Here is a 23,125-nt window from a genome sequence, read left to right on the forward strand (position 1 = left end):
TTATGCATATATTTATTTTTATTCATTTTTACCAAATTCCAATTGAAATGAATTGATCTGAATAAATGCCATTGCAAAACTTCAATTTCGTTTGTTTCCATTCCGATAAAACTTCGAATCTTTACTGCTATCTATTTCTTGTTGTTAATCTGAGAGTTTTTGATCGCTTTGCAATAGAGTTCTTTGCTGTATCTGGCTATGTGTATCTTTTTTGTTGAAAAGAGAGAGAGAGAAAAAATGGATTGTAGCGGAAATATACATATAAGACTAATAAATTTCGATTTACCTTTAGCATTTTGAAAAATGACAAAATACATGTCGTCCAAGTCCTTTGAGATGAATAATTCGAATTTGTGGGTTCGTAGACGGATCGAAATGAATTGATCATCTGTGCTAATTAGTTGAATGGCACGTCTCACTTTTTGAATGAGGTCGTCGAATAATCCAATCGAACGAATTGTTTCTTCACTTTCGAATGTACTGTGAATTGGAATCCCAAGATTATTGAAAACAATTGCATTTTTCACTCCTTTGATTCGTAGACATTTTCGAAAATAGTATTTGATGTATTTGCGCTTTTGATTCTGGTCCATTTCAGTCACAATATTAAAGTGCTGCCACCGATTAAGAAGCTATTGTTCAGTTGGATCTACTTTCTTTGAATTCAAAACGCATACTGGATCGTATATATTTTGTAGGGCATGTTGAACACAAAGCATTTATTGGTTTTTCATAATATTCGATGTTTAGCTCATTATTATGAACAATTTGAATAGTTATATGCACGCATATACAAACAGTTACGCATTTGTTTTGTACGTTCGCTATTTAAGTTGAAATGAGCTAGAGGGAAAAGTTTATGAATAAAAGTCGGAAGTGAAGTATCGCCGCTTTGTTTTTGTTCATTGCATTGTTCACTGAAGCATTAACAGGCGGTAAACGTGAAACGATTTGCATAGATAAACATCACACCGGATCCATCGAATCAATACATAAATCAAACCAAACACACGTAAGTATGAATACGGGGTCGAAAGGTAAGACATTTTTAGAAGAATTCAAATTACTTGACTAATAGAACTTTCGAAAGTTGCATGCTATCGAAACACAATCAAATTCAACACAAAGTAAGTGCGACGAACTCGAGCACGTTTTTTTCTTTGGGGAAATTGTTTCGTCTACGTGTACACTTGACAGTGCACATATAATCGGAGAGTACATGAAAATTGTTGTGAATTCTTGTAAAACTTGATTAAGTCCAAGTTCTCATGCAAATTCATGGTCGATACAAGAAACTGAACAATTTCATCACAGTCAAAATATTGTATAGCTGTAGTTCTTGTTAGTTTTTTTTTTTATTTGCAAACTAATTGAATCAAGACCTAGAAAAGCTTTCCCATTGAAATTTCTTTCATTGAATGTAAAAAAGAGAAACTAACTTTGACTTTAATTTAATGCCTTTAAAAGCACTATACGAATGGTCGTACATCACTTGGCCAATGGATATTTCGAATTAAGTTGTTAATCAATTTATGTGAAAGAAAATTCAGCAATGGTGATGATATTCACGTCCAAAGTGGTTTTGATGTATGCATAAAGAAAATAAAACAACAAACGATTCCGCCTAATTATGTTCATTTTATTTTTAAAAAAAATCTCAGAACATTGTTATCAATTGGGGGATAATATAATTCAAAAATAATGTGAAAAGATCAAATGCAATTACTTTTTGTTGTGAAACTAACTTTCATGACATATAGTCGTTCATTTCTTTTTTCCTTTATTTCTATCTTTATCCATTTTCTTCCTTTCTTTTTCTCTCTCTCTCTCTCTCTCGCTCTCTCTTCTTTTTTCACTTTCATTCCTTTACTCTTTTGTGGCTACAAAAATATGGATTTAAGATGTTTATTTGCCATAAATGGCATCATAAAAGCAACGTGGCAAGTGTTCGGCGACAAAGCACTGGAACTTTTCCCCGGTAGAAACTGGTGTATAACGTGATAATGGACATGTGCGAACCAAAGCATCAACCAAACAACGAATTGTTGGACCCAAATCGGCTTCCTGTAATTAAGGATCGAAAATATATTGCGGTCCCTTGAAACATTTTGCACCATTTTATATAATATTTATGTGTACGAGCTGAGAATGAACATGACTAAAAAAATCCAATCTCTTGAAATCGCCTACAGAAATTCCCATAAGCTATATCCCATTCTTGACATTATCAGCTACTCACACATATATATGTACATTGTACAAGTATTAATTACCTTTTCCGTATATTTTTCGAGGCTTCGAAGGGCACGTTCAAAATAATCTTCACCATAGTTGCTTTTCTGTTCTGCAGTTAATTGGCTCCACATGTTGCGAGCCTATTAATGATGTGTTAGATAGCAAAGAAAAAACCATTATAATCTAAAATTTCGAGAGTTTTTATCGGGAAATTTTTTTAACACCTACTTGTTCCAACATAGATGCTTCTGATAGCCAAGCCGTTCCACATGCAAATTCGCCGGCGGCAACAATCGAAACATCGACACCGCGTGGTCGTAGCTCTTGACGCAAACAAATAGCCAATTGTTCAATACCTGCTTGTGTAGCACATTGTGCGCCTCTAATAGGTGCCGGTACACGGGCCAAAGCTGAAAAATCCATTAAATTTTAATTTAAATTAAAAAATGCGATTGTGTCATGAAGATTTTCAATGAATACCCGACGAAACGAAAACAATGCGACCATTTGCACGACGAACCAATGGCAAAAAGATCTGTGTTAATCTGGCAGCACCTGTACAAGATAAATTCCAGTAATGAATTCAAGTGAAATCATTAAAATCTCGACATACTAGTGAGTTTTGTTTATAAGTACATCGTTATTTCACAAAAATCTTACCAAGCAAATTAACGTCAATTGATTTACGGAGAACAGCAAATGGAATCCATTCAAGTTCGCCAAGAGCTACCCAACACGAGCAATGTACAACGGCCCATAATCCGGCAGCACCTTATTAAAGCAATCGAACATATCAATAATTTCCTATTTTTTCGAAAATCTCAGCTTTAAGCAGAATTTAATCTTAGTTTCACCATTTTTTGTTATTTCAAGACATTTGTGTATTTACCATCTGGAAGATGTTCCGATATATAAAGAGAGGCCTCAAGCATCTGAAATGATTCGCAAAAGAAATAACAATGAAATTGATAACCATTCGCGTCAAGGCCGTCATCTCATGGTGAACAAAATTTTAAATTGAATGTTGAAACTTGAATAAAAAGTGAGCTGATGCAAGAAAGTAAATAAATATTCATGCAATCACAAACTTGTTGAAGCAATTAGTCATTACACACGCATTTTTGCCGTCCAAAGTACATAAATTTGATGGGCATTGTCTGGTTGGATGTTGAACAGACAACACTTAATGTGTATTTGCATACAGTTATCAAATTTAAGCGCTTATTATCCACGCTAGAATGGATGAAGCACCAAAAAGTCCAAGGAGAGCAAAGCGAGCGAAAACTTTGTTCAATATTCTTTATTGCTTCGACAGAAATTATGAGAATTTCTTTTATTTTTTGCTTCGTCTTTGTGTATTATTCTCTCTTACCTGCGTCTCCGAAGTTACGTCAAGTTGTAAAATTTTTGTCCGTCCCGACGATTCTTCTTTCAATAAATCAGCATCACTGCAGCCGCTACGTTTTGTAAAACCAGCAAAAATTGTGAATCCAAGCTCATCAAGTTTACGAGCCAAGCACCATGCAAGCGGTGACTCACAACCGGTGATCAAAATAGCTTTTCCACTGGCAGATACCTTTGTGTGTGTACGTGGCAAAAGAGGGTGCAATCAAACGAGAGAAATGCAAGAAAATAAGAAAAGAAAATGAGTGAATGAAAGAGATATCGAATAATTTCGTTGGAATTGGTTGAAATGGCAATCCAATTTTAAAAAAAACTTATCGAAATAGATCAATTTCATTTTTACCTATGATAAAGTATACCAATTCCATTAAGAAAAAGTTTTCACGTTTTCCATTCCACCGCGATTGAAAACGTTGTTGTTTAACTTAAGCTAAAACAACAATTCAAATAAAGTCTTTGCAGTTTGTTATGAATTCTGCACCTGTTAGAATATATGACGTTGGATACGACGAGCGAAATTGAGAGAGAGAGAATTCAACGAATCAAATCGGTGGTGTTTTTAATTTTTCCACCACTCCCTAAGTTGGTTCAATATCCGATACGTAGACCATAGACAATTCTTCAAAATTACGTGCGTTTAACACATCGTTGTAAAATCGTTATAAAAGTTGTTGAGGTAAATTGACCTTAAACACATGACAAACCGCAATAAAACACAAAACCATACACGTTGTGTGATTGAGAATCCTCCCGAAGACATGCAATAGTATGCAACACCGTTATGTCCAAGCGCATACATACATACATACATCGCATTGAGTCACACAAGAATCATTATATACATTCTCGAGCAACAAACAATTCCATTGAGGTGGCTTTAATATATGAGAAATAGCTTTGCTCACTTTGTTATTTTCAATTCTTGGTTGTCTTACAAACTATGAGTGAGATAAATTAATAGCATTGAATGTTCAGTGAACGCGTTGTTTTAGTGGAAAACTTTGAACTTGATTGGCGTGCGAGAGGTTTGGCGCTGTCTTCTAATTTGTATATATTGTTGCATTTGTTGTTCGAAATTCCGTTGAATTTCAATGCTTCATAGCATCGAATGCACAAATATCTATACCTATCACGTGATGAATCAATTAAAACAGATAAACTTTCCGAATTTGAGCCGCATGAGCAAACATGTCAATGTACGGTAAAGTTTTATAACTTATGTTAAGAATATTAGATTTTTTTCCCCCGCTGATTAGCCATATCAGGTTAATCCGGGCGAATTTTCTCTGCATAATTTTTCAATTTCTGCAAAAGTGAATTAATTTTTAATGTTTGTTAAATATATGCATTTTATATAGTTTATGAAAAGAAGCTTATGCCGTCAGCCCCACCCAGTAATAGAAATGATGTTTGAATGGAACCTAAATGAGCTTCGAGCGTTATTTGTTTGTACGGAAGATTTACAATGTTTGAAATTAAAACAAAAATGTTCCATTTCCAAAAAAATGACTTTTACCATTTTTGTATGGGAGCTATACACTCAAACTTGAATTTTTTCAGCTACAAGTTACATAGGCAATTAGAGTTCAATTAGATTTTCGTCCGTGTTTTTCATTCGGATCTTATATTCAGATGGCGCCTGCAGAAACATCATTTTGTTATGTAACGAAGCAGGCAACAGGCAAAAAAAGAGAAAATATTCCATAATGTGCTTTTTGTTCATTAAATCTTTGTTCAGTGGGCGCGCATAACGTACAATATATTTTGTTAAATTACCGATTGTTATGTTTTCAATTTTCGTTTTTGATTGGTCATTTAGTATTTGATAAGCTTCGATTTTCCATCATTGTTAGCATATCTAATCAAAATTGATTCTATCATCATGCATGGTCTGAAATCGGAATGCGTATGCGTTGAGAATGAAAGTGGGAATTTGTAACGCTGTGGTAAAATATTGTTGAAATCCTTTTATTTTTCCAAACAATTTCAAATAATACCGTAGATTTTAATCAACTTATTCGGAATGTTACAAAAAAGACTTGAGTACATATTATTGCAATTGATTATTCCCACGTTTATTCTCATCCAATCGAATATGGAATCGCTTGAGTTCTTCAAATATATACTATATTATTGATGTGGGCATTCATTTAAATAAACGATCGTATCTCATGAACATATTCAATTTATTTTGAGCGCCCAATAGAGTTTTGAAATTATTTGATAATAATCAATAGGCAGCACCTACATATCACTTGTATGAACAATATGTGCTATCGTAACATTAATTACTTTTATCAATTCAGCAACTACTGTTATCGTCAATGTCGCTGTATCTGTCATTGTTGGTTGATTCGTATAAAATCGAAGTAGTCTCATTGAATATATTGAATCGCCAGATATCCTAGCTGTGATCATTTAACTTCTCTTCCATTCACTTCGGTGAATTATAATTTCTTTCTTTTGTATTTTATGTTTTTGCTACTGTTTCGCAACACATCTCTTTTGTCCTTGTTTTCCAAATTATTTGCTCAATCACCTGCTGTGTGAGCTTTGTGCAACCGTAAAAATACAATCATCTTGCTTTGGCATTGTTGGGCCAGGTAAAAAAAATTTGTTTGGTCGTACATCCATGACTATGCGTCGTTATGCTATGCTATGTTTTTATGTGTAGCCCTAATAACTTGTGTGTTGAACATTTTCAGTTCTTCGATGCTTTTTTTTTTGTTTCAACAAAAAAGGTCCACTCTTAACATTAGGTAATTCATTTTAATCACATTTTCGTTGTTATTACTTTCTCTACCCCCCCACTCTTCCCGCTTTTCTTTTCATCTCCATCTATCTCTCCGATTTTATTTTATCTTCCGTTCAATTGTTTGTGCGTGTCAACTTGGTGGCTCATTTTAAGTAACAATGACAATGCGCCTTAGCTCAAATGAAGGTAAACTCGCATAAGAAACCATTTGTCTCCTTTCTCTCTGTCTCAACATTCATAGATATATCCAATGCTAACGGCATATTATACAGTACGCCTACTGATTTTCTTTTCAAACTGATGAAACTTTAAATGCGGACTGTGTACACAAGAAAATGCGTAGTGTTCATCAGGTGACCCAGAAAATTGGGGTCTTGATATTATAATATATATATTATATTGTATATATGTGAACAACATGAAATGGAAAACAACAGCAAACATCTTTTCATTGTGCACGCACTGCACAACAGGCAAAAATCGTTCAAATATTGTTTCGGCATAAAGTGTGTGAGTTGAATAAAGTAAAATTGTATGCCACATAATACATCTCCTTGGATCTCCGTGGATTTCGAGCGGTTCATTCACATTAATTCGTTGATTCAAATAAATGTGATGATAATATTTCATCAGCAATGTATTGCAACACTCAAACACAAATAGTGTTAGTTTGTTTTCAAATACAATGAATTATCATCTCCCCGCGGGCCACACCATTTTCGGATATTCTCTTGTACGCGATGAATCTTAATTTTCCAAGTGTTTTCAAAAGAGGATGGCATACATCGTATTTGATCCTTTAATCAGTTTTTCAATCAACAAACAACGATTCTGCATGAAAATTAAGAAACAAAAGACAAACAAAATAAACTTTGTGCAATTGTAATGGATATTTTCCACACTACAATGGAATCCACCCTAAATGCGACTACCTTGTTTAAGCACATTCCCGCATTTTCTTCATTTTTTTGGCTGCTGTATAAAAAAAGCTTCTGAGAATTCTTCCATTGTTCGGATTCTGCACATCCGAATGACAATATTCCGACGTAGCAAAATATTTAAGTTATCTCCAACTATCGACGATTGCCGCATCAATATAATAACAATTAGAAAATGCTTTCAGAACTTTTCCGTTGTAACCAACGGCTAACATCACAATTGAATCAAAACTACAAATTTGATTTCGAGTCATAGAAACAAATAACAAAATCTCTTTCTTTCAGTCAATGCTAAATGTGGTTTTTTTCTCTTTTGGGATATGTAAAGAAAACGTTTGTTTTTTGTCTATTTGAAAGAGTAATTGAATTTAGTTGTCATTTTCGTGGTTGGAAATACTTCTTGTTTGAAAATATTTTTTTTTTTAATATGAACATGAACGTAACCACGGGAAAATTGATTGGAACTGGTAACATGAGTTTTTCCAATAGAATCATTATGGTTTTCTGTCCTTTAAGTATACTGGAATTAAAATGTGCTGTGAACTGTACTCAAAAGTTAGTTTAGTTGAATGTAGCAATGTCGTACGAAAGTATGTGAACGAACTGAAAAAAACCCCCCATATATTTACCTATGAGTGTAATATGTTCACTTTTGTCTTCATAGTGTATTCCATTAAATGTTTTTCTTGTTTATTTATTTTTCTTTCACATTTCTCGATTAAAACTACAGCTACTGCACCCAACCGTATACAATCAACAAATAAATAAATATATTGTACATACAAAGTTGTATTTTATGGAATAAATGAAGTGAAAGCATTGATGAAAAGTGCAAAAACCAAAATCCCTTCACATTAAGTAAATTGAATACGTGTGTTGGTTGTACGTGAAAACGATAATGTGGCTGAGTCAATATGAATGTTATATTTATAATCCACGGAATTAGGTAGTATTTCGTTAGCTGCCAGAGGCAAGATAATGTGAATGCACCAGCACCAACCATCAACCAACATCCATGACTATCGATACAATTTATGGATTTACTTTTTTTAACACAAATTCACAACACTGAACTATATTTGTAGATCAAGTGCGCATATAGTATCCATCGTGGGTGTTTTGGTTTGATTCGTTAAAATCGGCCAAAAGAGAATACCACTGAGATTAAAACTAAGTCTGATTTTCTCACTGTTGAACATCTAACGGTAAAGTTATCGATAGTCAGCGAACTCAGTTTTATAACTCGGTTCACCGTTACCCATTTCCACATCCCAATAATCTTTTGTTCACCATCTTTTTTTCTCTCACTCTTTTACTCTCTTTTCTCCGTCTATTGCTACCATCTTCTCCACCAAATGAAGAGAAAGTATATTGATACATTCAATTTCGTCATAGAATCAGTTTAAATGAACACAACTTTCCAATGGATAAAGTTTTTTTTATTTACAATTCAAATGTGAAGGTTTTTTTGGTTGTTTTGATTGCGGCGTCACTAAGTAAAGTTTTGCTTGAACAATGAATGAAATGCACATTGAAGTTGGTTACTGAAATAGTGAGCATTCAAAACATGTATTGATTAAAATTTTATTTCTGTATGTACGATTGTTTCTACAACAATATACTGTATAAGACAGATGGTAACAAATCATTTTACAGACCCCATTGCGTAAGGAAAACCGATTCGGTTGTGAGTACCATAAATATGTTGACAGCTTAACATAAGATATGCTATTCGCAAGCAATATGAGCATTTGAAATGCGTTGCATGTACGATGTGCGTACATTTAATATGAAATTAGATTACTATTTGCGCATGTATTTATGTGAATAAGCATGTAAGCTTAAACAGAAACAATTTATGCATAACGTCTCTTCAAACACATAGTACAACTTTTCAAAATTATTCCACGCATTTTTTCTTCAGCTTTTTCGCCAAAACTTTGTCATTTCAACTGTTTTCTACTAGATATATCTGAAATACATAAAATGGTAAGAAAATAAAAATGTAGATGCGTATTTCTCGAAACATCAATAATCTCCATCCATTTTTTTAACACATGAGTCTGCCTGAAGACTCTATAGTAAGGTTAATGGTTTCAATTATAAATAAAAATGTGAATAAACGTGTTTGACATCAATGAGGAACTTTTTATGTTTCCTATTAAAACCATTCAACAGCATATCTATTGAATATATCGAGAAGAGAGTATGTTATTCAGCGCTTATGGCTGAGTAATGTCTGAAAAAAACATACTCTCCTCTCGATATTTTCAATAGATAAAAAGAAACAAATACATTTTATATGATAGCATCGAAAAGATAGAGCTTGATAGCCACAACAATTTTTGGTAAAAATGCATAGAAAATGCGTTTGCCAGCCAAAGGTGTATGCATAAGAAAATGTGATGATGCAGTAAGGCCATGGATGCGACCAACAAATTGTATAATTGTATACATATGCGCCACCAAAATGGGATAATCTGTATGAGTGGAAATCACGCCATACAAAATCAAATAGATTCTCGCAATTATCCATGCATACGCAGCCATGAAATACATTCATGAATAGATCAGCTTTCTCTCCTCCGAGAAAAAGTTTATTCGAATTAATTTTAATTAGCATTACGTACGTTACCATAACAACTGAAAACGCATTGGAAATCCGTTTTAATTGTTTCGTGACATTAAGTGTTGTTTGAATGAACTCGTTTAATAATTTGTATACTTGAATGTTTTAGAAATGTCTTCATCAACACAATAATTGCTAGGTAAAATAAATTTGGTCTCAACCAAGAAACCACTTACTGTCATTTATGAGCATTGAGCGTAGATCCTGCGTCGTTTGTACGCTTTCGACTCTATTTATGTGACAGATTTTTGTAATGCACAAATGTTATCGAAACAAAAATAGAAGCCTCAAGAATTTAAAACGCGTAAAATACAATAGCGTACCGAATTTTCACTGTACAGCTTCATGTATATACAATGATCGCATGAGCATGAGCATGTTATGATAATTTACATTCATATACCTTTTAGTATTCGGGGCGAATATTTTTAAAAGGATGAAAATTCAAACTATTGTTACGTTTTTAGACACTAAAATATTTGTTCGTTCGTTCGTTCAAAACCGAAAATTCCATGAGCAAGAACCGGTCTTGATCTTCGGAGGGTTCTCAGGCAATTTCGATGAGACACTTTCGATTTGCTAGGGGTTTTCTGAGCAAAATTCTTCTTCTCTCGTAATCAACTTTGTAAATTCGAGTAAAATCAAAAATCTCTTTTCAATTTTCAACTATTACTCAACTCTAAAAGCAATTTGGCGTTAATACCTATATGAGAACCCTTCCCCATTCTCAGTCATACACATATGATAAATGTGGAAGAAAACTCATAGGGTAAAAAGTAAAATGTATTTTTTTATTTGCTTGAATTGGTACGAGCACATTCAAATGCTAATAATTTATGACTTAATTGTGTTTTTAGTGTATGCTTTTGGACAAGGGGACCAAAAGAAAACATCTTTCTAATGTTTTCAGCTTATATCCACCTATAATATGTACGAGAGATACAAGTTTTAAAAACTTTGCGATTGAACAAATGATTAAGTTACGAAAGACAAAAAAAATTGTCATATCCAACGAACAGTTTTTCATAATCACGGACGAACGAACGAACGAACAACAACACTGGTCGTGGGTGTTCATAGGTTAATACTAATTCAAAGTTTGAATAGAAAACGCACAAATTCAGCAATTTAATTGCAACGTAAATGTTGTATATTGCATCCTATAGCATGCCGTGGTTGTATGTTCGAATATTTCATAAATGAAAATTGTGTAGGCGAAATGCGCTTCGAGGCGAAATTGTAAAAGCCATGGAATTGCACGATGGAAAATCTAGGTTATGCATACGATTGTGAATGCACAGCAATTACGAAATTATCTATTAAATCAAATACGAACAAAACCGTAGGTGATTTTGAACTTGTGTGTCAATGTCATGGTTCTAATTTCATAGCATCAATATTGAGCAAATTTCAAAACAACAGATGATGAACACCCATTTTTGTGTATTATGCATTTCGACGTATGAATGTATTTAGTTTTGAAATTTTAAAATGAGCAATCAACACTCGATGCAACGATTCGATGTTATCTATATATATTGATTGAATTGTATTGAAACAATTGAACAAATAAAATTGGCTCCAACATTCTTCTCTTTCGATTAAAAACATGTCCTTTTTATTGATAGATTCAACTCGGTCTCTTTTTCTCTCTCTCTTTTCAATGATAATGACAAATTGTAAAATGAAAAGAGAAAGAAAAGAGCACAATCTTTTCGAGCGCATACAATGATTACGATACATGGAAATGGCTACAGTCAAGTCAGACAGAATGTGATTCATGTGAAAAGGATCGCATGTAGGTTCTTAACTCAAAAAGAGAAAAAAAAAAACAAACAAATAATCGGTTGACAAGAAAAGAAAATTGTGGTGTTTCGATTGTGTAGTGTCTTAATGCATTTTGGCAAATACCATCTATATATGAATGATTTATATGTACTTTTATATACTCAGAGTGTTTGTAATACTTCCTTTACTGTCATTCAATATTCGATTTGATTTTATTAAATTTACAGATATTTTAAACATACATTTAAATTGTTTTTAGCCAAAAAATTTCATCGTAATACCATGAGTAAAATATTTTTCTTCTTCTTCTTCTTCTTCTTATTGTAATCTAATCCGGCGAGTCAATTCATTCAATATAATAAATATGCTCATGTGGAAGCATTGTTCCTTGTTTCGCAAAATGAAAAGAGAAACCTAGTTTCATTTTTGTCTCGTTTTTGTCTTTCATTCATTCCGTCGCATCCCGTTCCCCTAACCGAAAAGAATTATCTACTTTTTCAGTTGTTAGTTTCGTTTTATGTGGGTGATTTATTTGACTTTGTAGTTATGTCTGATGCCGAAAATTTTAACACTTGAACAGAGAGAACTACTTAAGAGAATAAAAAAATAAAATAAAAACGAAGGACACATTTCGTTGAAAAATATTGTTATCGGAACTCGAATTTGACTCTTTTCGTATGAGACGACGACGACGACCACAACAAGAACAACGATGTCGACGATTCAAGCACGAACGGATCTTATGCACAAAAATGAAAACGAAATACAACAATAAAGAGAAAACACACTCCCGCATCAAGGAGGATAACACAACAACGTTAAGAAACATGTTATGCGTGGGTGCGTTGTATAATGAATGCTAGAATTGAAGAGAGAGAGACGGAGAGACAACTGGTTTGATGTGCAATTTGGTGAATAGCTTTCAACTTTATCTCACTTGGTGTGCTATAACGACCCTGGATGGTTACTAGTTTCTTCACATTGTCGTCTATATTCGAAAAACTTTCGATCGTTTTGAAGCTAATTGTGAAATTTAAATAGTTTCGAACTTTCTCAAGTAATCTAATGAAGCTGTTATTGGGTCCACTACATTGCATCATTGATTGTGCGTGACTCCACAATGTTCTGCAATTGTTTTTTCAATACACTATTTTTGAGTGTGGGTTTTTTATTGTTTTTTTTTTCTTTCAATTGCGATTGAATTTTTTTTTTTATTAAAATGCAGTTCATATGATACAGACATTATAAAACATTTGATTCATTGAAATCTTTACAAAAAAAAAAAAAACAGATTTTCTCTTTTGTTATTCGAGTTATATTCATACATTTAATATGTGCAATGAAGAATCATTGGTGACAAAATTATTCTTTTTTATTCAAAAATTGAAATCAAAAATATAATTGTACAAAAATAATTATTGGTGGAGATATATTTCGATCTGGAATGGTAAATGGATATGTAAGAAAATATAAATAATTTATTGCTCTTTCATGGGTATTTGCGTTGGTATTTAAAAAAATTGAAACATATTCAATAACACAACATGGTGACATTCAGTGCCAGGTGTTAGTCACCTGGGTATTTTTTTTTTTTGGTTTGTCGTACTAAATGTGTTAACTTCATCAACATTTATCATCGAGACATTTTGCACACTTTTTAATTCACCAAAAGTAATTTATTAAAATGGGACAATTATATAAGAATCGCTTTGCTGACGTTTGGATGTTTACGTAGTAACTAGGGATGCAATTCTCTAAATAGTAGTTTGTTAGCTTTTGAAAATTAATGATACAACTGGGGATATTAGAGCATTAATTCCCACTGTTCTTTGCAATGAGAATAGAAAAGGCACCGAATTCATATAATAACTGAATTGAATATCTATAATATTTTAGGAAGATTTCCTTTCTCAACCTGAGTACATACTCTTTTCTTCCTGCATACCTTTATACATTCCATTCAATAATTTCATTTGTTTGTTACCTTCAATGTTTGTAGATCTATTTTTAAAATGGTAACTCGTCTTGTCCTTGATAATTATATCTTAAGATTTATTTCTGTTTATTTTTCTCTCTGTGAGTCAGTTGTAATGCATTACTTGAAGTAATCATTACGAGGCAGTATTTGAAAATGTCAACATTGTTTAGGTTTTTTTTGCGTGCGTATTTTGCGTCGGAGTTTTTATTAACTGCTTTTGGTGTGCGAAAAGCGAAGACAAAAAAATACGGTTTACTCAGTTGATTTTATGAGTCAACAGCATATTTTCTCCCTGTGGAAATTCTGCCGTCTTGGTGTGTGATTGAACCACATTTTACAACTCCATTTTATTATTCAATTTTATTACATTTTCTTCACATACGTAAAAACGTAAAATAAAGAGGAAAAAAAAGGCAGACGCCAACCGAACAAAAGCATCCAAGCAACAACGAAAATATGATAAATGCATTTGAATTGCTTTTTCCGTCAATAATAAGATGTACGCATGCTAATCGGATGTTCTATACGCTGTATTGTATTGGCTTAAAATGAGCTTACCGAAGTGGTTTCTTTTCTCGTTTGGAATTGCACGGATGGCGAGAAAAATAAAAAGAAAGTAGATCCAAAATGACAAACGAATGAAGATAAAGGTAAATATAATAGCGAAAAAAGTAATAAGTGTATTCGCTATTCCGTAGAGTATTGTATGCAGGGCAAAGCGTTAATGGTTCAAACACAGAAAGAGACTTGGAACGACACGACTCTACCGTATATTTGCGGCCGTTGTGTATAAAGTTAACCTGTGTGTGTGTTGATGATAAAAAGACGATATGTATGCCACACTTTATGCGTGTCACTTTCCATCTGCCACGAAAATATATAATGTTTTTAGCTTATTTCACATTTTTTTTTGTTGCTCGTGCCTGATTTTTTCTTCATAACAAAAAAAAAAAGACTGTGTTTTGGATTACATCAAAAATAAGCAAAATAATGTCCATGAACGTGACACTGAATGCACTAACGCAATGAACGATAGAGAGCAACAAAAGAGAAAATTTTCTCTCTATGTGTTTATTCTTCTGATTTTCCATTTGGCAATTCACTATTCTACGTAGGCCTTTTATTTATCCACAACGCAAAGTTCTTGAAAGACAACAGCGAAAATTTCAATATTGAATTTGTCACGTCGTCAACATTCTACAGTAAGTGCATTGAATGATTTTGTCCATTCGTGACCACATTTTCCTGGAATCAATTCTCACTGGTTGCTATTGTTCATTGCGCAAATGTCCAGTTGATCGCAATAATTTAGAGCATGCCGATATTTGATTTTTGCGTTGTATTCCATGCACATGTGTAAGAACATGGAATTATAGTGTAATTCTCAGGAAATTCTCTCGAAATGTTTTGGTAAAAATGACAATAGCAAAGTGAGCGCATAACTCACCCACAATTTCCAGTAAATGTTTAAAGTGCTTACCGACAACTTGACAAAACCGTTGTGGATCGAAAGGCAAACGAAAAAGAAAGCGTCAACTTTTTTCTGCACGCGAACCTGTACTTTGTTCGTTTGGTTTGTTTACGTGCGAACGGATACCTATTGGTGTACATAGACACCAAATGTAATACACTTTTACACATGGCTGAAACAGGAGAATTGGCTGGCTGAATGAAGAAAAGCCAACGAATAAGGGAAGGAGCAACAATATTATCACATCACGTCACATAAAAGCATTGATCAGGGCGACATGTACTTGTACGTGAATGAAATAAGGAAAATCAATTCGGTTCTATTTTTAGCAATAAGCTCCGTTTGCATACATTTATATGTGCGCGCGAAAAGTGACAACAATAAATACGTGTATGTGTGTGTAAATGTCGAACGTTTTTTTTTTGTTGCTCAGAATGTCTGTTGTATTTTGATGCCGAATTGGGTTTTCTTTTTTTTTCCAGCATTCCTAGCTCAACGCAAAATGTTCAACGTTGCCTTTTCACATGTTTCACCTTTTATTAACAATATTTCTATCTTCTTTTTACGTTGCCAGTAATATCTTAAATAAGGAGATAGAGTTTCAAATGGCATGGTGACTAGCTGTCAGGAATATATCCAATATTTGCAATTTTTTGAAAAATTCAACATTTCTTTTATACATGTATCAATTTTGTCGTTTTTTCTTTAACTCAAAAGTGCCTTCATCAAATGCTGAGCTCTAGAATATTGCACATGATGTTAAGTATTTCCAAAAATCTACACACTCAACATACTGTGCAATACACAATTAAATGTGAAAAATTACTAATAGATGAACTTATTTTGTTGGTTTGATTTTGTAAAGGTGTGAAAAATCCTGATATGTATAGGTTCATTTTATGATACACTTTAATCTTACACTCTTATCGATTTTAAAATTTTAATTTAAATAGTTTTTTTGAACGCATTAAAAATCTTTCGGTATGATGATAAAGTATAAGATTAACATTAAGACAAGTTTGTTCATGAAAACATGTATAACCTTGGTGTGGAAAAATAATTGAATTGATTTCCATCTAGTTCGCCCGTCTACTCGATCGTATGTATATGAAGCTTTTATCGATTTTTTTCTTCGTTCGATATCAATTTCCATACTTTAAATATACGTTTACCTTTCATTTTATTCACTTCAGAATGCTGCATGCTCAATGTTTGCAGATAATATAAGTGTAGCCAAAACCGATAAAAACCATGCCAAGAGAAATTCAATACGTATGATAGACGGACGTCTATAATTTGATTTGCACATAGTCTGAGACGATTAATGGTTGGGATCAAACATTGAAAAATTTGATTATGGCATGAAAGTAACGCGACATTGTTGAAAATAATTTGAAAAACATCAGTTAACCTGATGAAATCCACATTGTTGTGTTCATCATAAAGGTCAAAAACCAAAAACAACAAAGAAACGCAAATGAAATATAATATAAAAGGGAACATACCTTCAAATGATGATAAAATAATATAGCTCCACCTGTTGATAGAGCAAACCAGGCGAACAATGTTAATGTCGATACGTCCGAAATGTGGAGCGAATTTAAAATGCCAGATAAAACGATTGCCGCGGCGTGACAGCAGAGTATTGGTATCAATAAACGATCTAAAATATCCCATGGCAGATCTAAACTATAGTTGGATGGTTAGTCTATGGTGTATCCAATCGTCATATTCAATAAATAAATATATATATATATATACCTAGTGGATGATGGTACCAATGATGAGCGACGTACCGAACCACGTCTCAAGGATCCTCGTCTCAGCGAGGCACGGCGCATATCGTTATTCTACATATTTTTTTTTAGCGAAATAAACCAATGAAAAGCAATTAATACATTTGTTGTAACACGATCGAAAATAGTTAGTCGAAAAAAGATGTTGAACAAATGAAAACAAAAAAAGAGCCAAATGGGTTCAATATTCGCCAAAAGCATTGTTAGCGATTTCGACATCTTAGCAATGTACATTCTAAGGGGTGGTACATTCGAAAAATAGAAAAATGTGATTGCTTTAAGAGATAGTATGGATAATACAATTATTGAATGGCACATAGCACAGCATGTTATTTGCAATTCAATTTTGTTTTTGCATTCACTTTTTTATCGGGCAAATTTTATCTATTCGTTTCAATAAAACTTCTTTTTTGTCATTCAAATGATTCTCGCATATTTTTTTAAAGCCAAATTTCACAGATACAGACATTATATTGAGATATTTTCAACCAGATGAATCAGCTCAGCCAGATATCGTCAGGAACTGAAATTGAGTGAAAACAATAGAAGTGATTGTTATGGTTATACTTACATTGCTGCAATCACTCCTGACAATCTCTGGCTGAGCTGATTCATCTGGCTGAAAATATCTCAATATAATGTCTGTACAGATATGTTGTAAAAATAATGAAAAAAGATAAGTGAAATTTAATTAATTCAACAACAAAAAAACACATGCACTCACTATATGCATATTTTGACATTCATATTTTATTTATTCGGGCTATGAGGCACACATATCTCTTTTCTCTTCCAAAAATCACTATGCTCACCCGAAAAGATTGATGCGCTTGTGTTTTGAGAATATCTATTTATAGAAAATAATTGTTGTTCGTTGTGTCTTTGAACATATATTATTCGATTAGTGAGTCGTTAGCGCGACCAAAAGTTGACTATTCACAAAACAGTATTTGGCATATTCAAAAGAAACCACACGCACGCACAGTTTGGCAATCAAATATTCAAAAGGCAAAACTTTGACCCGCATGAACTCGAGCAAATCCACACACACATTTTTTTATATATTTATTTTCGATGTGGCACGACTGCGTTAATGGTTAACCAATTCACATTTGGCATTACGTCAAAAAATATATAGATTTCCGCTTATTGTTTGGTTTTTGCATATGGTTTTTATTTCATTATTTTGATTATTATAAATGCGTACATTTGGAAAATGGTAAAATAAAAATGCAAAACGCTCTTCGAATTGTTGATTGATGCACAAACATGTGAGGAAAAAATTCATCGAAAATTAAATGTTTTGCTAATTATTTTGTAATTTTGGGCTTGCAAATATAAAAATATGGACTTTGGGATCGATTCCAAGTTAAACCAATTAATATCGCATTTAATTATAGCCAATGTGATGTTTGTACATTCGGAATGTTTGAGTTTGATACACTGCCCAGATATGTTTTGCTGGTTTTACGCTGGTACATATAAAAATGAATTTTATGAACTTTGTGTGACACATTCATTTTTGTTTACCCAATATTCAAATCTCAATTGAAAAGAGTGAGACATGAAATTTGATAGAAAGAGAATAATAAATAAATTAGCTAAGATAGATCGAAGATTGCAGGCAAAACAGCAGTCTTGAAAAAGTCCGGTCGAAATTTTAAGTGTGTTTATCGAAAAGATGAAAAAATCAAGTGCTGAAAAGACAAAAATAGTCTATGCGCCACATAAATATTCCAAAAATAAATTTTTTCCTATTAAATGACCAATTACTATGTAGACACACATTCTCGCTTATTCAACTCATACATGCATATCGCGAGACATGGCGCGATTTAAACCGGCTGTAAAAGTGCGTTGCATGCCAAAGGATGACTTTTTTTACCGGTTAAGAAACTTTATTGTTGATTGGTTTTGATTATCGATTTTTTTTGCTTTTGGACAAACATTCATGTAAACGTAGTCTTTTTTGATTAAATGAAAAAAAGAAAAATGCGCGCATAAAAAAAGATTCTTTTAATTTTACACGGCCCAAGCATATGAATGCCAAAAATAACATCATGACAAATGGCTATATTTTGTATTTCGGAATCAAATGTGTGTAGCTGATTTTCGGTTGTCGTTGTTGTTGTGAAACAAAATCAACGGAACCAAATTTTGAATAAAGTGGAAATATCATATTGTGACAACTTATTTCGAACTGACGTTTCAATAAATACTATAGTTACAAAATGTTCCATTTGCCTACATGACAAATAATTAATCTCACACACTAAACGATTACGAAATGCAAATAAAGTCATAAAGAGCCGGTTGCTCTTTTACTCTTCAACTAATTTGTGGTGTTTTAGCAATGATTGCACTGTTACGTAACACAGTACTAGAAAAATTTCGATCTGTATCACTACCAAAAGCATTGCGAACAAATCCCAAAAAGAGATCAAGCGAAGATATTACTTAAAAAAAGTGAATGCTGGACGAGTATTTAGAAAACGTTTATCGAAATGTAGGAAGTTCAGTTTCCAAGCATGCACGAAGCAAAAATTGGCACTTGATTAAAAAGTAATTTTCTATTAAAACTTACCGAAACCATGATGTGCAACACAGTTTGTCGTTTTTTCTTTCCTTATTTTTTTTTCACTTGGCTAAATAAATAAATAAATATATGAAGAGTGAGAGAGAAAAGCGAACAAGATAATGAATAAGTGAATAAGTAATTCTGGATATGCGATATAAGTTGAAAACTGTACATCTCCAACAAATTGAATTTAGGTTACACAAACAAAACCACTCGACAATTTTGTATATTTCTAAGCTTTTTGGAAAATATTCGACATCTTTCAATATTTTTTTTTCTGCCATTCCATACTTTTTTAATTTCTTTTTTTTTTTCAACTTTTTTGCTCTCTTGAAAATAAACTGATAAAATCACACAAAAAACATGCCAAAAAACCGTTTACATTACTACAAAGTGGGAAGGCGGCATAATTTTACATGTATATGCAAATATGTGACACGGAAAAGTGTCGTGCTTGTCCCATCCAGATTGAAGTAATTACAGTTTATCGAAAAATAATCAAAAGCACTCAGTTTAATTGGCGCTGGAATCAGCTAGCACACAAATAGAAAACAAATTTCTACAACATGCACTGACTGACGATAAAAATAATAATAATAATAATATTGAAAAATGAATTTTCAGCGATTACTATAATCGGCTGACGACGAGAGAAAAAATACGAAACACCCGTTAAAATTAATTATTATTATCGAATGTTCAAAGAATTTAAAACGAAAAATGAATTTTTTTAACAAACAAACTTTTACCAAACGTGAAGTTTGCTTTTAACTAGTTTCTCTCTCTATATGTTATCGACTATAGCTTTGCCACGATACTGATCTCGTCGCGCAATTTGCGTACGCTTAATCCTTTCTCGTGGATCGGTGTCAGAATATCTATCGAAATCTGTATAGCCGGATTGAAACTGCTACTTTTGTTCCTCTCTATTCGTGAAGCAGCAAAATCGCGAAATCGAACGAAATATTTGAAAGAAACAAAATCTTCGGCTCATTTCGGATATAGTAAAATTGTTGATTTCAATATTGGCTGATTACAAATTCTATGACCGATTAAAAATAATTGACATCTGTAGAAATGAAGTGTCCAACATTTTCATTAATCGTTTCATATTTTGAATTTTAATATAATTTGTCAGACCTCATGTCCTCTTTCAGATTGTTTTGGAAAAGGTCGTTCTTTATGCACGACATTTTTTGCAATTTCATTTTCGATTCACAGACTAACAAGAGAGAAATTAAATGAAGAGATATATTGAATATTCTTGGTATTTCATTGGATTTTGAAGTTTTTGTTATCGTTCGTTTTGTGTCTATTTCGCTTCACAACGATCGGAAAAATGATCGGTGTGTGAAACACTGAATATCATACGTCAATAAAAATAAGAAAATTCAACACGTTATTATACATATGAATATGAATCGGCAAGAGATGAAAGAAGAGCAGACGAGTATTTCGATTGTATGAGAACAGTTAATTGACTGCAGATGAAATGCTAAAATGTGACCGAACATTTGCGTAAATGCATACATTTAACCAACGATATGAGATGCATGAATTAGATCGACGAAACACCCAAGCTAAGCACACAATTTATTTATCGGACTTGAACATTGTTGTGCCACATAAATAACAATTTCGTCTAGGTGAATCACGTTTGGAGGCAAACTAATATCCATTAGATGTCAGATACAGTAAATGTGATATGATGTCAATGATTTATTGTACCGAAACTACGTTCAATCTATTATTGTAATCGTTCATGCATAACGCTTGATTTTTTGTGACAAATTATTTAATTAACCTGTAATACTCTCATGTATGAGTGTCACTCATTCCAAGAGAAAAAAAAACTATATCTGTTAAGATAGATTTACAGAGTAGAGATTTAACGGAGTGTATTATTTCAAGGGTATTCTGAACAAATGATTGACATAAGCAAACGCATCGACAGACATCTCGATTGGGTTCGTTCAAAATCTCTTTGGGGTATGGAAGGATCAAAAACTGCAACAAATCGAACTATTTTCGCTTAATTGCCGATGAACACAATTGAGGTGGTTCCGATAGGATCGTATTTCATGACTACATCAAAAATAACATCTACATTTTCTCCCATAATGCGTTGTGTCTGAAATTCGGGTCTGAATATTACCCACCATTTTTGCTATAAACTCTGCCATGGATCGACATTATGTGCAGTGTTGAGTGATGGTTTATTTATATATTTACGGATTCCACTGAACGCATGTTCATCGTTTTTTCTTTCCTCCACTGATTATTATGTCAATTTAACGTACACGATTAAAACTTTAAACGGATTTTACATCCATCTCATCTATTTTTTTCTTCTTCTTAATTTTTATTATAACAAAAATGAAAATGCAAGCTTTATCAAAGCTTATCTACATGTGAGGGGCCTTCTTTCGCTTGAAGATTATTTAACTGATAATATATGAAGACAACCATCTAAAAATAAATAAATTCGCATAATTGTCGAGCAAAACATCATTTTACATCTTCATCCATCCAAGATTTGTATCGTAATCGAATTCCAAGCCAAAAATCCCAACAAAAAAAAGTTAAAAGAAACCCATAATCATAAAATAATAAAGCATATACTCCATGTGGATAGCATTGTTAGCCCAAGATTTGAATAAATTTTACACAATTACTGTTTCTATGACCCCTAAATCACAGACATTTGCAATGTTGTAGAAACAGTAATTGTGTAAAAATTTATTCAAATTAAAACGAAAGATCTGGCCCATAATGGCAGAACATTTCGCAGATTAATTTTGCTTCAAAATGATATCTCAAAATATAGAAAACTATTCGCATATAACCGTTTGTATAACTGTCGAAGTTCAAAAGATTTATTCATCGAAATAGATAAAAGGAAATCAAACTTCACCATGATTTATTATTCGTTAATTTGATTAGTGTGGTTTATTTTTATCGATTATGTGGTAAACATCACTCTGTTGTTTGTGTATGTAGATTGTGATTTTGCGCGTTCGCTCGTTTTAACAGTTTCCATTCGATTTGGGTCGAGATCTTGATATTTTGTGCGTTAATTATGACACATGTAAGGTTTTTTTACATCTGGTATTTATAATCATTTTTATGATATTTTTGGTCTTTGATTTTGTTTTTCTGTTTGCGATTTCATTTTTGCGTCGATAATGCTTCAATACATTTCACTCCGCATTTGATTTGGTGATTGGTGCAAAAGTCACAATAAATTATTCAGTGACAAAATGGTAAATCAATGGACAGATTTTGTAAAAAAATTCGCAGAAAAAAGTTGTCTTGCGTAAAATTTCGTTATATCCAAATGGGTTGCTGTCATCACATTCCATGGGGATATCATAAGCACACATATATCCACAAACACTATATAAAAGGCAAAAAAGAGATCAAATGATTTTGAAATCAACATATATACTCGATATGCTTTTTGCATAAAACTCCTTCGCATTCACATTTGCATTGAACCTCAACATACCACGATTCAGTGTGCCATTTTCGGTCATTTCAATCGAATTTATTG

The 23,125-nt window shown here is 32.8% G+C and overlaps 1 protein-coding gene across 1 annotated transcript; it reads right to left on the minus strand.

Annotated features, from left to right (window-relative positions):
• Nucleotides 1-1,618: 1,618 nt before the first annotated feature.
• On the minus strand, nucleotides 1,619-20,454 carry LOC116352631 (D-beta-hydroxybutyrate dehydrogenase, mitochondrial). Its single transcript, XM_031785362.1, has 11 exons — nucleotides 20,322-20,454; nucleotides 19,579-19,639; nucleotides 16,960-17,048; nucleotides 16,704-16,887; nucleotides 3,608-3,811; nucleotides 3,125-3,167; nucleotides 2,896-3,006; nucleotides 2,716-2,790; nucleotides 2,464-2,645; nucleotides 2,274-2,375; nucleotides 1,619-2,064 (listed from the first exon to the last, which is right to left on the minus strand). The coding sequence occupies exons 2-11, from the start codon at nucleotides 19,585-19,587 to the stop codon at nucleotides 1,906-1,908; spliced, it is 1,158 nt and encodes a 385-aa protein (XP_031641222.1). The 5' UTR covers nucleotides 19,588-19,639; nucleotides 20,322-20,454; the 3' UTR covers nucleotides 1,619-1,905.
• Between the last annotated feature and the right edge of the window lie 2,671 nt (nucleotides 20,455-23,125).

The sequence above is a fragment of the Contarinia nasturtii genome, unplaced genomic scaffold (assembly GCF_009176525.2).
Source record: "Contarinia nasturtii isolate CC-2019 unplaced genomic scaffold, AAFC_CNas_1.1 Cnas_scaffold_187, whole genome shotgun sequence".
NCBI classification, from domain to species: Eukaryota; Metazoa; Arthropoda; class Insecta; order Diptera; family Cecidomyiidae; genus Contarinia; species Contarinia nasturtii.